At 37.7% G+C, this 15,560-nt stretch overlaps 2 protein-coding genes across 2 annotated transcripts; both read right to left on the bottom strand.

Moving 5' to 3' along the window:
- Positions 1–460: 460 nt before the first annotated feature.
- zbtb17 (zinc finger and BTB domain containing 17) lies at positions 461–7,995 on the bottom strand. Its single transcript, XM_066671394.1, has 15 exons — positions 7,907–7,995; positions 6,564–6,812; positions 6,300–6,461; positions 5,702–6,031; positions 5,531–5,620; positions 5,223–5,446; positions 4,863–5,005; positions 3,640–3,940; positions 3,309–3,396; positions 3,115–3,231; positions 2,882–3,002; positions 2,651–2,781; positions 2,128–2,394; positions 1,695–1,784; positions 461–1,210 (listed from the first exon to the last, which is right to left on the bottom strand). The coding sequence occupies exons 2-15, from the start codon at positions 6,766–6,768 to the stop codon at positions 855–857; spliced, it is 2,625 nt and encodes an 874-aa protein (XP_066527491.1). The 5' UTR covers positions 6,769–6,812; positions 7,907–7,995; the 3' UTR covers positions 461–854.
- Positions 7,996–9,810: 1,815 nt separating this feature from the next.
- Positions 9,811–11,756, bottom strand: hspb7 (heat shock protein family, member 7 (cardiovascular)). Its single transcript, XM_066673153.1, has 3 exons — positions 11,389–11,756; positions 10,439–10,572; positions 9,811–10,359 (listed from the first exon to the last, which is right to left on the bottom strand). The coding sequence occupies exons 1-3, from the start codon at positions 11,561–11,563 to the stop codon at positions 10,180–10,182; spliced, it is 489 nt and encodes a 162-aa protein (XP_066529250.1). The 5' UTR covers positions 11,564–11,756; the 3' UTR covers positions 9,811–10,179.
- Between the last annotated feature and the right edge of the window lie 3,804 nt (positions 11,757–15,560).

A 15,560-nucleotide genomic window follows, 5' to 3' on the forward strand; every position in this document is an offset into this window, starting at 1 on the left:
TTCCTCCGGGTGCTCTGGTTTCCTCCCACAGTCCAAAAACACACGTTGGTAGATGAATTGGCGAGTGTGAGTGAATGTGTGTTGCCCTGTGATGGACCGGCACCCCCTCCAGGGTGTATTCCTGCCTGGCGCCCAATGATTCCAGGTAGGCCCTGGACCAACCGCGACCCTGAACTGGATAAGCGGTTACAGATAATGAATGAATGAATGTTCAGTCTTGCTGGCCATGCTAGTCAACCAGCTTGGTCAGGCTTGGTCTTACTGGTTGTTCATGCTTGTAGACAAATCAAACAAAAACATACCCTATGCTGCTCAACCAGCTAAGTCCAGCTTGAGCTGGCGAGGCTGTTTTTTTTTCAGCAGGTATGGTACAGAGACATAATGAAATGTCATGTAAAAATAAACTAATAATATTTTGATGCATAAAACTAGCTACATAAACACCACAAATGGTGTTTTAGTTGCTTTTATGAAAAGTATAAATTGTTTTACAGAGCATAAATCTTGATACATATAACACAGTGTCAAAATGCAGGAAGACAATATAGTATTTTACCAGTGTCTGATAGCTATGGCATAACATGAGCAATTTGCCAAAAGATTTAGAATTAATCCGAAAACAAAAGACTTCTGAAGAAATCATTTTACATCCTAGGCATTTGCTGCACACTTGATATCATGCACATATCATTGTGCTGTGGTTTGAGAGTTAACATTTGCAAACCGCTTTATAAAAACAAGTTCAGAAAACAACTCTGAATTAAGTTAGCATTTGAGTTTTGATTTTCAAAACTAGAACTCTATAGGACATATAAACATATGAACTGTCCCCCATTTGTTTTGTCAGGGAAAACTCATTGTGTCTCACTTTCACAAATCTGTACAGTCTCTGTCCCTGCATCTGTCTGGGGCTGTGTCTCATCTTCCCCTTCTTCAGTAGGAGGTTCAGAATGAGTCATCTCACTCTGACCACCATCAGCAGTTTCTTCCTCACTCTCTCGAGTTCGAAAGAGGAGCTCTCCTCCCTGAATGACCTGCTCGGTGGTCTGCCATGTGCCATCAGCTGCATACTGCTGGTAGAAGTCAGAATCTGCTTGAAACATGACCAGAGCCTGAGCTGTGTGGATGCGAACATGCTGAGCCAGGGAGCTGGCATCCAGGAACTTTTCACCACAAGAGTCACATGCATACAGGATCTGAGTATTGGGATCTAAATGGGTGGAAGAGGAAATTGATTCAGTTCTAAATTTGTTAAGAGTGTATGGAATATTCAGGCATGCTACCAGAGCAGGCTTCAAACAAAATACCATTAAAGTAAAATAGGATGATATTCATGAATTACTTGTGACATCATCTGTAACAGAGACCAAAAAAAAAAACAAAAAAAAACAGCAGCACCAAGCAACAGCATTCAGCACTAACACACCCAGAATGGGTTTAACACTGTATTCCTACCATAAACACATATTTAAAACTTGCTATTCCCAGTGTGGTGCCACTCTGGATCCAGAAATAAAAAAAAAAGCAGCAAATTGAAATGCAACACAATTTTTATGTGTGAAACAATCAGGAGGAAAAATAATAATAATAATATAAGAAAATAAGTAGGTTATCTTTTATGGTTAAAGAATAAAAAAGATATTAACATCAAAAACACACTGGAATCAAGCAAATGTGTGAATGTTTTGTCTCACCAGCCTCCTGCACTTTCTCCACTGCCTTTGTGATTTCTGCTTTCAGAGCCTCAGTTTCATCTGCAGATACAGATGCTGCTACAGGCACCACTGGAATGCACAATGATAATAGAATCAAACCAATATCCACACACACAGTAGTTGCTTAAATATCATATAAAAGATATTAACAAGACAGATAAATTACTGATATTATAATCCATATTGTATTATCAAATCAGTGTGCTCCAGAGGAGCAAACTATTTTGGCTTAAATCTATTATTTCTCTGCAACACAAATCCAGGTAGGCAGAATTAGCTTCTACATTTTCTAAAGTTTTTATGTTGACATAATTCTGCATGAAAAATAGCAGCTATAAGTACTGCTCCACAATTACCATAGCAGTGTATATAGTAGTATACATAGTATATACATTTGCTCTTATTTTCTCACCAGTCAGCTGTGCTACTGCACTGGCTGCCAACGCTTCTGTAGCTAAAGTGACAATGTCATCTGTAGTGACTGTAACAATGTTAACTTCATTATCATCCAGTTCAGAAGCTGAGGCAGAGGCTGTGAGAAGCTTGTTTTCGTCATCTTCATCCATCACCAGTCTCTTAATGCCTGCTTTGCCTTGGTGAACCGTCTTCACGTGGGAGCGAAGGTTATCTACACGGTTAAATCCACGACCACACTTATCACAAAGGAAAGGCTTCTCCCCTGTGGTTGGCAAGGCACGAAATAATCAGAAATTAATACAGAAAACCAAATTTGAAGCAATAAAGCCCTAACAGCTGTTTGATACTTTGAAAACAATTCTGAGTAAGGCTTTCATCTTAGGGAAAGGTGACATGCATAAAACAAATTTTAAAAAAAGTTTCTATAAGTTTGATGTTACAGCACAGACAGAGGAAATAAACAGAATGACACAATGTTGAAATAAATTATCAAACAATATATAGTCTTTTTTAAATACCTGTATGAATGATGATATGTTTGGAGAGGTCCCCAACATTGACAAATGCTTTGTTGCAAGTATGGCACTTGTGGGGTCTTATATTGTCATGATGGCGGATATGATTGGCAAGTTGGCTGGACTGCACAAATCTGTGTGTTATAATATTATGGTTACACACCATTCAGAACTTTTAAAAATAGTACCAGGAGAACTTTTATTGACACATATATATGGAAACATATCAGTTACCTTTTCCCACAGCGGTCACATACATATGGCTTCTCTCCAGTGTGCTGACGAACATGAGCAATGAGTGAACTGGCCTGTGTGAAGCCTTTTCCACAGATCAGACACAGACAAGGCTTTTCCCCTGCAACAAACACACAACCAAAAGACAGAATTTACTCAGGTGTAGAGGCATTTTAAAACGCATTACATTTGGATTTTCACTCGGCTATGGCAGAAACTTCCAAGCTGCTCACCAGTATGAATGCGGACATGCCTCTGCAATGCCCCTGGGTCAGCAAATGCTCTCTGACAGTGCATACAGATGAAGGGCTTCTCTCCACTGTGGACTCGCAGGTGTCTCTTCAGGTTGCCTGTACAGAGGAACCACTGTCAAGCTCTGCAGCATATACACGTGTACACAAAAAGTCTCTTTTTCTATATAGCTCACCTGAAGTGGTGAACTGCTTTCCACACTCTTTACACTTGAGAGGCCCATCTGTGATATGAATCTTCATGTGAGCTTTTAAGTTGCCTATCTGAAAAAAAGATAAACAACCAGTTCAACACTCATTCATTCATTCATTCACAATAAACACATATTTCATAAAATTGATATTGGTATCTAATAGATATGTGATGTTAATTTTATGGAACCCAGTGATAATCATGTAATTTAAAATCTGTATTCTGTAATCTGTATAGTTGATTTCTTGGTTAAATCTTTTTTTACATAAGATATATAGCATTTAATCTCTAATGATAAGCATCCTCCTCCTAACCTGGTTAAATTTTTTGTCACAGTGTGAGCATTTATGGCCCTTGTCCATGTCATGGGTCTCCAGATGTCGCATCTTTGCAGTTGGATCAGAAAATGCCCGCTCACAGTATTCGCAGTGGTAAGGCTTTTCGCCCGTGTGCACCAGCTGATGCCGCTTCAGGTTGCCTGATGTGGTGAACAGTTTCCCACAGTCTTCGCAGCTATATCGTGCCTCCCCCGTGTGGCGCTTCCTGTGGAGGTTCAGCAGGCTGACCTGCCGGTAGCTCTTTCCACATGTGGAACAGCAATATGGCTTCAGTGGGCTGAAAGGAGTGAGACAGAGGCCAATGATGCATGATGAATGGTACCAATTAATTTCATAGTTTTCCAATCTGCTTCAGTCTCTCTACATATATACAAGTTTAGAAACAGCTCATATTTACATAACGTGTGTTTGTAAAGCTGCTACTGGAGTTGTGAATAGAGAGTAATGATTCAAAGACTCTTGAATGTCTACTGGCATCACGCCCTTATAATATTCCACTAAATCTTGCCATACTTTTTCCCCCTTCATGGTTCTTCTGAATTATGGAGACGTAAAAGAGAAAATAATATTAATATATCATCAGATATGGAACAGAATTTTTTTTCCCCCACACAAAAAATTATAACAGCAATTTTCAGAAATTACATAAAGAAATCTGCTTAGTTCTAGGGCTGGACAATAATGTAATATCAATATATATCATACTATAAAATGTTTCAATAACAATTATGAGTTTATAGAGATTTTCAATATTTCAATATACATTATATACAGAATCTGTCCAGATCGATGATGCAAATCATGGTTGATCCGCTGTGGCAACCCCTGATGGGAGGGAGCAGCCAAAGGAAGAAGATGATTATATAAAGAATCAGTCACTGACTGATGTTCACTACAGGGTGATGCCCAATTCACTGCCCTCAATTTAAAAATTAGTTTAAAATTATTAATATTGACAAAGCCAAGAGATTTATGATTGACGGTGATGTAACGTTTCTTGTTTGTTCCTAACAGTTTTTCTGTGGCTTTTATGTTGTTTATCAATATCAGAATAATATCATATTGACTGAAATTTAGAAATATAATGTGATGTAAATTTTGTCCTAATCATCCAGCCCTACTTAGTTCCCAATTTGGGCATAGTCTGAAAAGAGTGATGTCAGATGTCAGATTAACATTAAGTAGCAAGGTAGACTCACCTGTGAGTTTTTTCATGTGCCTTGCAGGCAGCTGGGTCTGAGAAAGCCTTGTTACAGTCTCTGCAAGTGAATGGTTTCTCGCCTGTGTGAATCCGCATGTGTCGTTTAAAGTTACCCGTGTGGGTAAACTTCTTCCCACAGTCCTGCAAAAAATAGACAATAGACATGTGAAAGAGGAGTATACAGTTTTAAAAACAAAGAAGACATAAATAGTTATAATACCCAGTAAACAGATATGGCAATATAATGTGAATTCAAACTGGTTATAATTAAATTTCAGGAAAAAAAATAGTTAAAACACCAAATCCACCAAGTATTAAAATAGATGTACTACAAGATCTAAACCAAAGCTTCCCTCACCTCACATTTGTGTGTGACAGAGCCGTATGATCTGGACTCGCTACGCTCAGCCATGGCACCGGACCTCAGACATCTTCCCTCTTCTTCATCCTCTGCGTCCATCTGTCCATCATCCTCTTCTGTTTGTAGTTCTTCAGCACTGTCCTCCTCTTCCTCCTCCTGTTCTTCTGTAATATTTTCCTCACTGGAAGGCTTTGACATATCTACTTCCACAGAATCATTTTCTTCAAGGGACAAAAAAAAGTTATCACGAGCATGCCGAAGGAAACTGTTAAAATCTATAATATTTAAAAGAGGTATTTCTTTACCTTGTGTGGACCGGAGCTTAGAAGCATATTTTGATTTGCGTCTCCGTGTGCTCATGCAAGATCTACTAGCTGCTGCCCTCTGTGAGACTTCTGCAAACACATGTTCACATGCTTATTACAAGAAGCCATCAAAACCATGTAAAGCTCAAGAAAAACAGAAGAGATACTAACTAGGCACATAATCTGCATCTGATGGATCATCTTGAAATTCTATTACTTCTTTTGCGGCACTCTCTTTTGTTTCTGTCTCGATGGCCGATGCTTGAGTCTTCCTTTGCCTAGTACATTGGCCATGCTTAAGTGGTCTTCCAGCTCTGCCTCCTGATCTCTGTACCTCAGTGTTGTGTCTCTCTGTAGTGCTACATGGAGCCTGTTGGTCTTCTGTAGTTTGAGCTTCATCTACATTAGGGACGCCATTCTGAGCTGAGGTGTCACTGGCCTGTTCCTTAACCAAAGCGGCAGAATCTTTCTTAACCAGACTCTCATGTTCCTCCACTGGCCCTGTTACAAATAATAATAATAATTTAATAACAACCATTAAAATTAGTTTAATTGGAATTCCTTTTTTACATGTCTGCATTGAACACAATTAAAAAAAGAATTGTGAGTTAAATATCTCTACAATAAAATTATTTACATGAAACGGAAACCACTAAACTAAATTGCTTTGTTTACAACTCAAATATTTTAATGAATCCCTAGCGGTTCCTTTTAAAATTTATATCTAATAGCTAAAATATGGCACTAACAAAACTTGCACAGTACTGACCACTGTTAAATGCTGGAGGATCAGCAAGAGACTTGTAAGCAGAACAAGCATTGACAATTTCTTGCATTTGAAGAAACGTGGCTACAGCCAACACATCCTCCACATTCTGAGGGTTCAATGTCAACTTGGCTGTGTACATAAAATCAAGGACTTGACCAAGACCTGCGAGAATCATGAAACTTGTTAAAATCTATTATGAACACATCTGCAAATAAAAATATATTTAATAATAGTTGGTTTTAATGGAAAGGTACAAGCTTCTACCTGCCGCATTACTGATATCCAAATGCACAACATCTTTCTGGTCCAGAAATAGTGTATGGAAGTAAGCACTGCATGCTGCCAGCACAGCCTTGTGAGCTTTGAAGTCTACTCCATCCACAACAAATGTGCAGTCACACAGCAGCCCCAGCTGCCGCTGATGGTTAAGCTGGTCCAGCACCTTTCCACTGTGCCATGGGAAGTCCATTATTAACACAGCAGACAGCTGGCCTTGCTCTAGATAATGGTGTCCTAAAAATGAAAAGGAACAGCAGGTGGAAGCATATTTACATTGTTAACTTTATGTTTTTTTGGTGAATTTCGTCATAGGTTACTACATAATATTTGTTAATCTCATGAATATTTTGTGATTTGTATGATCAACTATTCCTAATTCCAAGCATGATTACTCGCTAATTTATAGCCGGACTTCTAGTCCATCAACAGGACTGAAATCCAGCTGGTCCTGCACATTTCAGAGCCTCTTTTGCTTTAATAGTGTACCTGCATCTCATGTAAGTGTCAGTTGGATCAGAGGAGACTCTATGTTTACAGTGTTTCTCTAGGACTAGGTTTAGCAACATTTCAGTGCATTTCCTGCTTTAACCCAACTCCATCTCATTAAAGGATTATTAATTTTGGATATTAGGTGTGCTTAGAGCAAGGAAAACAATGAAACTTCCAGGACATTTGTTACTTCAGGTAGATAAAAGTTAGGGTACTTTGAGTTTGTAAATCCTTTTCATTCTTCCAATAAAAGAGCAGGAAATCCCTGGCTGTTTCTACAAGGGAGAGGACCTGTGTGGTTAGCTAAAATACAAACTTCAAGTGTTGTCTATTGAGTGCCACGTTAGTTACGAGGCTCAAATTAATGGCTTATTCGAATTTTAGATTCCAGCTTAAACGCTGCGACTGATATCTCAAAAAAGGAACCAACTTCAGCTGGCTACTTTAACTCTTAACATGTCGAAGCGGTAGCTCATCGTCACGTAAAAGGCTGACTATGACGTCTGAGGGTTCTTTGAAGAGTTAAATATGAATTTAAGACCATATCATGACACACGCAATCGTCTTCCCCCCAAAACAGCGAGGTTGACGATGTTTCTGATTGATTATGAGTCCTCTTTCTCTGTCCTCTTTCTATCCGGGATTAACTCAGAGTGTCTGAACCCCTCCAACAACAACATGGCGGCGGACGGCCTTAAGCTGAACCCTCTGTGCGGTTCTGCTCTGTTTCTGTTCTTTCTTCCGTAAAGACTGGCTCTAATGCTTTTATTCAGGAGCTAGTAATCGCACTCGAAGCTTTACACTTCCGCGCCTCCTTCAAACCGAGTCGCTGAACTTACTCGCCCGGTTCCCGACTCCTGCCGATCGAGTTATTCGGTGATCGGTCTTTCGCCGCGGGCTTCGCGCGCCACCATCTCCCGCTCTCCGATCGATTGATAGTGGCCGAGCCGCGGAGATTAGCAACGCACTGCACATGCGCGAAAATGTTTTCGGTCTCTCCACTATGTGGCGCTCTTCACAAACAAAACTAGTAAAAACATTCAAACAGTCGTTTTGGTCAATAAAATATAAATAATTATACGGATATTTCCTAATTCTGGATTATACATCCCAAAGCCAAAATAATGTGTATGTGTATTAATATGGTTATTTGGGAGGTTGTCTTTAATCCCATTAATTTTCGACATTGTCTTGATCAGCCATAATATTAAAACCAACTGCCAATTATTGCATCCCTTTCATGTTGCCAAAACATTATTTTTTTACCTAAATATATTTATTTACCATATATTACCTAAAAAGAAGACAACAATAATGATAACAAATATTAAATTAATAGACATGACAAGCAGAACAAAACAAATACAAACCAAAACGTTATAGGCTGAAGCTTTCGCTTATTGTGCCTACCTTTTTTACTTAGCTTATTAACAGTCATTTTACTTCTGTATTTAGACGATACAAAACAACCACAGATATCTAACTGAAACCCAAAGTTAAGGACTGTTTAGTAGGAATGCCACTTCATCTGTTTAAACTGAGAAATCCTGTTTGGGGAATACTTAACAAGACCTCTAAAGGTGTGGTATCTGGCACCAAGATCCTAGCAGCAGATCCTTAATTTCTTGTAGGTTAGGAAAAATCATTACTGATATGAGGAGTTTGAAGTCTTGCCGCATGTTCCTCAAAGAATTGCTGAGCAAATTTTGCTGTGTGGCAGGTTACATTATCCTGTTAGGCCACTGCTGTAAGTGGATACTCTTCCCGTGAGAATTGTTTGGTCTGCAGCTATAATTAGGTTCACATGGATCAAAGTTGTTCAGACCCTTACACTTGCTCAGACTCTTGCTTCCAAAACATCAACTGCAAGAATTGACAGTTCACTTGCTGTTTAATACCTGTGGTTATAATGAGATAATCTGTTTTAGTCACTTCACATTCCTGTGGCTGATCAGTTTCAAATCTTGTGGTCACTGATAGTAATATTTTTTGTATTACAATGTAAATCATATGTATTTAAATCCTTTACACTTTTTTTTTCATGTTATGCTTTTGCTCCTACATTTAATATTGTACCATTGAACCATGATAACTTGATGAAGGATGAATGGCACAAAGAATGCATAGCCATAAAGGTATCTAGAAGGCCTGAATAGCTAAAGGATATTCTATTAATAGGCTGCCAATTTGTCAGAGGCCTGTTTGTTTCCAGTACTGACAGCAGACATGGATCAGATCATTAACTCATAAATGTGAGACATTCCACAAACACACAAGACACAGTGGCTTTTTTTTATTATTCAAAAAACAAAACATCAGTGCATTTTTATAGGCCAACTGCAACACAGCAACCTATATATACATAGATTCACACTCAGCCTGGTGCAGTCTTTACAGTTACATCCTAGAAAAACTGATATGTAAATATGTCTTTAACAATATCCAAATTATTCTTTTCTCTGTGTGTATGTTTTGCATCATTTCAAAATTTTATTTATTCAGCCAAAGGGTTAATGTATCCCTGACATTTGGAGGATGCAGTATGTTTAATGTTGGAACTTAAGAGGTGCCAAAAGGCGTTCTTTTTAATCAATGTCACAGAAAAGGTGTTGAACGTTGTATGACATTTAATTTTGTTCACCAGAAATTGATTTACTCTAACTTCACCCAAAATAATATTACACTGTATAAAACTTGGTAACTCTTATTGTACTTTTAAAAACTGTTTTAATATGTAAGGAAGAATATGTAAATTTTATATGTAATTTATTTTACATTGTTTTTGCACCTCAGCATACAACAAATATTGGATTAGGTCAACATGGCAATATATTTGAGTATGCTTGTAACAATAGGACCACTTTTGGTTTCCAGAACCTTTCAGTGGGTGATTTTTTAAAATTATTATTAATATTTTAATAATGTGTGAATCTGGAGAACATTTAAAAAGCTTAAAAATTTTGTGTGTGTGTGTGTGTGTGTGCGTGTGCGTGTGTTCAAATCACAAACCAGTTAGGAACATTTATTTTAATTTTTAAGAGTATAAATTTTCGACAGGGATAATGTGAGAATACATGAGTAGTCTACAGCTGACAGATATAAATAAGAAGAACTAGATTTTGATTTCTGTGCGGAAGGTCTGTGCATGTTCAAGTTTAGCTGGATGTCTTTGTGCTTTAATCGTGAGCGTCCCATCAACTCCCAGGGAAGATGTTACAGAAGTGGGGTCCACATCCTCTGGTAGTTGGCATTTGTGGGTGAAAGTGTTCATCACTGTACCATCTGTTGCAAGCTATAGAACAAAAGGCAAATATGAAGTGAAAGATTCAAGGGCTTATTTTGAAAAAGAATGTTAAACAATGAAGCATCACCTTTTCTGCTCGAACTTCTATCTGGTTGTTGGAGGTGGTCACAATAACGTCCTCTGGAGAGAAGTCACATACATCTACTGTGAACTCATAGGTGTCCCCCAGTGTTTTGATATTGCCAGGTGTGGCTGTGCGATCTGGAATTAAAAAATATTTTGCCATCAATATACTAATGACAAAACATCTCTACTCTGGATTTCTGAGTTTGAATCTGCAGCTAATTTCCATGCACTCTGCCTTCTAGCAATGCATTTTAATAATATTCATATTCTCAATTAGCTGTAACCACAGAGGGGCCACTCCAGACTTCCAACAAAGGCTAAATTAATGTACAACTCAATTGCAAATGAACATTCCTGTGCACAAATATGACACTTGTGTGGCACGTGTGTATTTTGTCGCTAAGCAACGAGCTGCCAAAGTGCTCTCCCAGGCATCATTTTCCAGCAGTGAAGTCACAGCTTTGGCACTGACCCATGAATTCTCTCTGCCTGTCCTAGACTGTCCTCCACTGCCCTCTTTCCTCCACCCATTTTAAAGGACGCCGGCCTGGCCGTCACCTCCCTAAAATGTCATAGACAACTCCTAGCTTACTTAACACAAAATACATACTAGATACATGCATATACAGATATAAAAAAACACATAAAAACTGCACAAATGTTTTCAGATTCTCAGACATATGTTTAGGATATCTGGGTGCTTATGCCCTTTACACATCTAACAAGTTTCTATTATTCTCAGTCAAAGGGTAAATGCAGTCCTGGAGATTCGAGACAAATACCAATCGATAACAGGGAGGATGTGGTCTGCACCGTGAGGGACAGCCAATATTGATTTTCTCACTGAAACAGCTTAAAGTGAGTGTTCCAAAAATGCTCAAGGGAGCTTGGTCTCTAACTCAAGAACAGCCACATTGATCCACAGTGGATGAGACATTAAAGGGAACTCACTTGGAAATCCCAAAGCATCCTTGGGACACATGAAAGACCCAAAGTCCTCAGCAAAGAGTCCCCGGCTCTTCTCCATATAGGGCTGTGATGAGGAGGAGGAAGATGAAGATGAAGAAGAGGACGTTTTGTGGAAACTGCGCTCCGATCGATAAGCAGAAGAGTTGGTCACGCTCATAAGTGGCTGGATGTTTCAAAGGAGAGGATCAATATCCGTTCAGATAAGGAGTCTAAAGGCGATTTTTTAATAAAAGCACAAATTCATAAAGGAAATACAGGCAGAGTTGCCTTTTAGCAGGTCTTGTCTAAATAGTGTCCAAATTCTATTTGCTATCCTCTCTATTTAACATAGTGTATCCCTCACTGATGGACCACTCTTGGTTTGTATGTATTCTTAGTCTGACTAGCTTTTATATTGTGGGTTTGAACTATGAGTCTCTCTCTCTCTCTCTCTCTCTCTCTCTCTCTCTCTCTCTCTCTCTCTCTCTCTCTCTCTCTCTCTCTCTCTCTCTCTCTCTCTCTCTCTCTCTCTCTCTCTCTCTCGTCTGTGTTCTGTCTATGTACACACAAGAGTGTTACTGCACGATGACTATGTGCTATATTTATCTCATGAGGTAGGAAAAAAGAGCAGGGGTCTGTGGTCGGAAAAGTTTTGCACCATGAGGGTCTGAGGTTGAGAAAGGGTCTTTGACAAAGAGGGATGGGAAGAGTTAGCAGTTGGCATTCCAAACAGCCGTGCCCTGAAATAGCCATATATTCACTGGCACTTGACTCTTCTGTGTCCTCTGCACTCCCCTCTATCTCCCTGTCAACAGATATATACAGAGAGTTTCCTCGAGTTATTATATTTTACAGGCCTGAGGTTTATGAGACTTTTCTCAGTCTCACTTTGTAAGCTCTTTTAACTGACAGGGTTCTGTTACAACCCTTAACCTGCTAAACTGAGCTGACCACAAACACAATGGCACAGGCTTTCACAAATCAAGATTTGCAAAAACATTATCAGATCAATAGACTGACCACCTCAGACCCAAGACCTCAGTATCATTGAATGTGTTTGGAATTCTATGAATAATGTAAATAATAATGTATCAAATGTAAGCAACTTTTACGATTGAATAGAGTAGAAAAATACCTGTAGTATAGTATATACCCTTCATATATATTAAATATTGAATCTAAAATAACCTTTATGATATATATATATATATATATATATATATATATATATATATATATATATATATATATATATATATATATATATATATATATATATATATATATATATATATGAAGGGTGGTCTTTGACTACTGTATTGACTGTATTGACTACTATGATACCTTTATATATATGTAACATTTATATCTATGTAACCATAATTTTAACAAAATCTTGTATCTTAAAACAAATAATATGTAAAAGGGGAAATAATACTTCAATTTATTTCAAAATAAGGCTTATTTTTATAGATGTATTTCTCTATTAGGACAATGTACATATTTCTAATCAAGCTCTTTATATAGGAAAAATAATACTTTGTATTCATATAATGAGTTTGAACATGGAAGGAATGTAGCTGCAGTCAGAGCATGGATGATGTCAGACAAAGGGATTAGGTGCCATTTGTTTTGGAGAACAGATAATCTGTTCATATCTTTAGACACACAGTACATCAGCATTTCTTTTCAAGTCTGAGTCCATCAAATATATATTAAATTTCCTTTCTTTTTCTTATCCTGTTTGGTCTCTGGTTTTGAATTCAAAAGAAACTCTGCAGTAAGACATAAAAAATATGTTTTAATGTAATATACGCATTTCTTTCCTCCCGTGTCCTTGAGTTGTTTTGCTAGAGGGCACTGTGCCCTTTCGAATATTCTGGACATAGCACACAGCCCACCATGACTTCTTCCCCTTATCTGTGTAAACTTTAAAGTCCTTCACTAATCGTCTAAATCCAGCACAGCAACTCACCACTTTCCCCCACAGCATGCGTCACCACAAGTGCTTCTATTCTAGAGAGACAGCGAGAGAGAGAAACACAGAGAGAGAGAGAGAGAGAGAGAGAGAGAGAGAGAGAGAGAGAGAGAGAGAGAGTGTGTTTACAATCCTTTGTTTTGGCCTCAGTTTTATTGAGGTTTCACTTTGGAAAAAATCTCAGCAGCTGGATCTCTCTCTCCACTGTAAAGTAATCAGACTCTCTTTAAAATGCAGCACAAACATCATCATCATCATGTTCTTTTCCACTTTTCCATTTCAGGGTCACTGTGCAGCACAAACATTTTTACATTAAACCACTCTGAATAAAAGCACAATTTTAAAAAATGTGTTAAATAACAATAAGGCAATGTTCATGATAGTAATAAAAAACACTTTTTATAAAATTCAGATGTTTCTTTACCATTTGCTAACTCTCCACTCTGTTAGTGAACTCGAAACTGGTCTAATGTTCTTATGAATCCTCAATGTATGTAAATGACTTAAAAACAGATTGTCTCGATCCAGTATATCTGGTTCTGTCTCTCTCTCTCTCTCTCTCTCTCTCTCTCTCTCTCTCTCTCTCACTCTCTCTCTCTCTCTCTCTCTCTCCCTAGAATAATTAGAGACCTCTGTCTTAAACACAGGAGTTCCAAAACATTTGAGGTAATCTTGCTCAATTCTGCAGTCACTCATCATAATTACACAACTCACAACACCATAAGAAATAATTATAAGTATACATCTTTAGTTTGTAGTGAACATACCAAGCTAAAATACCTAACAAGTAATGTAAGCTTATAGCCTACTAATTAGCTTGAATTAACCTGTATGCCTAAAGGAAGTTGTCTCAAATTGTGTAAGTTATTTAAAATATATAGTTTATGGTTTTCCTGACACTGTTTGACAGTATGACACAATCAAAATTCATGCTTCAGTATTCCTGCTTAAGCTATTTTTAGATAGGTTCATGTAGCTTATCAATTGCATAAATAAAAATACATTAAACTTATTTAGGTTGATAAATATGATACACATGTTTGTTTGGCATGGATCACGATCAGTGGAATACAAAACACAGCAGCTGTTATTAAAGACATCTAAGCAAAGGCTAACAAATACAAGCCTGTTTTCTTACACAAATGGTGTCAGAGGCCATATCACATCTGTACATACATCTTTCAGGGTGAAAAAAACCCCCAAAAAAACCCAAACTTGCTGTCTGACCCAGATAAATAAATTCAGATGGCTCATTGAAAGATGGCTAAAAGAGATGAAATGAGCAATGACAGAGGGCAGCAGCTCATCAGTCCTGGAATGGAGAAAGAATATGGCATTTCATGCATGCTAGACACTCTCTCCATACACCACTCAGACTGGTGCAGATTGAGTCTGGCGGGGAATAAAACTTTCAATAATGAATTCAGCATTTAAATCAAATGCAGTTTCACCTTTGGTCTGATGTTCATTCATTCGGTGCAACGATATTTGAATGGGGTTTTATCTGTCATTGGTTTTCAATAACCCCTGCAGAGGAAACAGAATGAACAGAATAATGAAACAGAATAATACAGATGAAGAATTGTCTCATTCTTACAAATTAAGACACTTTAAAATGCAATGGAAACAGCACAGTGGTGCACAAAGAGGCATGGGTTTGACTAACATCCTTTTATTATTAACCTAAATAAGACTGACATAAAGAAAGATACAATGTTGATGCCAGTTGGATTGGTATTATTTGTGTTAATGATTTATTAAGCCAATGGAGAAAAATTCCTTGCTGTAATTACAACAGGTTTCAAAGGAAGAAATACGCAAAAGAAATCTAGCTGAAATACCTTGTTATATCTTGATAACAATGAGCTTAAATCTTCTTCTTTTCACATATTTCCAGCTTACCTATATAGTAATGGATGGATAGCCATTACACCAGAGAACATAGTTCCACTGCTCCACATTCTAATTATGGTAGGGTTTTATAAACTTCTAACCCACACTTGGCATTGAGTTTAGTAAGTTGCATTTAGGGCCAGTTATATCCAATAGTTTACTATTTGAGCTTCATTAGATGTGTGAATAGAACAGCTGCATTATAAAAGACATAAATATATAGACATAAAATATAGTTACAAGCCTGTTTGGAAAATGTAGTGAGTAAAAAGTACAGATATTTATTGTGAGACGTGGGGAAAAT

This window comes from Hoplias malabaricus, chromosome 5, assembly GCF_029633855.1.
Source record: "Hoplias malabaricus isolate fHopMal1 chromosome 5, fHopMal1.hap1, whole genome shotgun sequence".
NCBI lineage: Eukaryota > Metazoa > Chordata > Actinopteri > Characiformes > Erythrinidae > Hoplias > Hoplias malabaricus.

Excerpts from the sequence above, each read along its gene's own strand:
- zbtb17 (XM_066671394.1), bottom strand. The coding sequence starts at position 6,768 with ATGGACTTCCCATGGCACAGTGGAAAGGTGCTGGACCAGCTTAACCAT. Across the intron at positions 5,006-5,222 it reads CTGTCACACACAAATGTGAG|GACTGTGGGAAGAAGTTTAC; the intron begins GTGAGGGAAGCT and ends TATTTTTTGCAG. Across the intron at positions 2,395-2,650 it reads ACATATCATCATTCATACAG|GGGAGAAGCCTTTCCTTTGT; the intron begins GTATTTAAAAAA and ends TGCCAACCACAG.
- hspb7 (XM_066673153.1), bottom strand. The coding sequence starts at position 11,563 with ATGAGCGTGACCAACTCTTCTGCTTATCGATCGGAGCGCAGTTTCCAC. Across the intron at positions 10,573-11,388 it reads GGATGCTTTGGGATTTCCAA|ATCGCACAGCCACACCTGGC; the intron begins GTGAGTTCCCTT and ends TTTTAATTCCAG. Across the intron at positions 10,360-10,438 it reads TAGAAGTTCGAGCAGAAAAG|CTTGCAACAGATGGTACAGT; the intron begins GTGATGCTTCAT and ends TTTGTTCTATAG.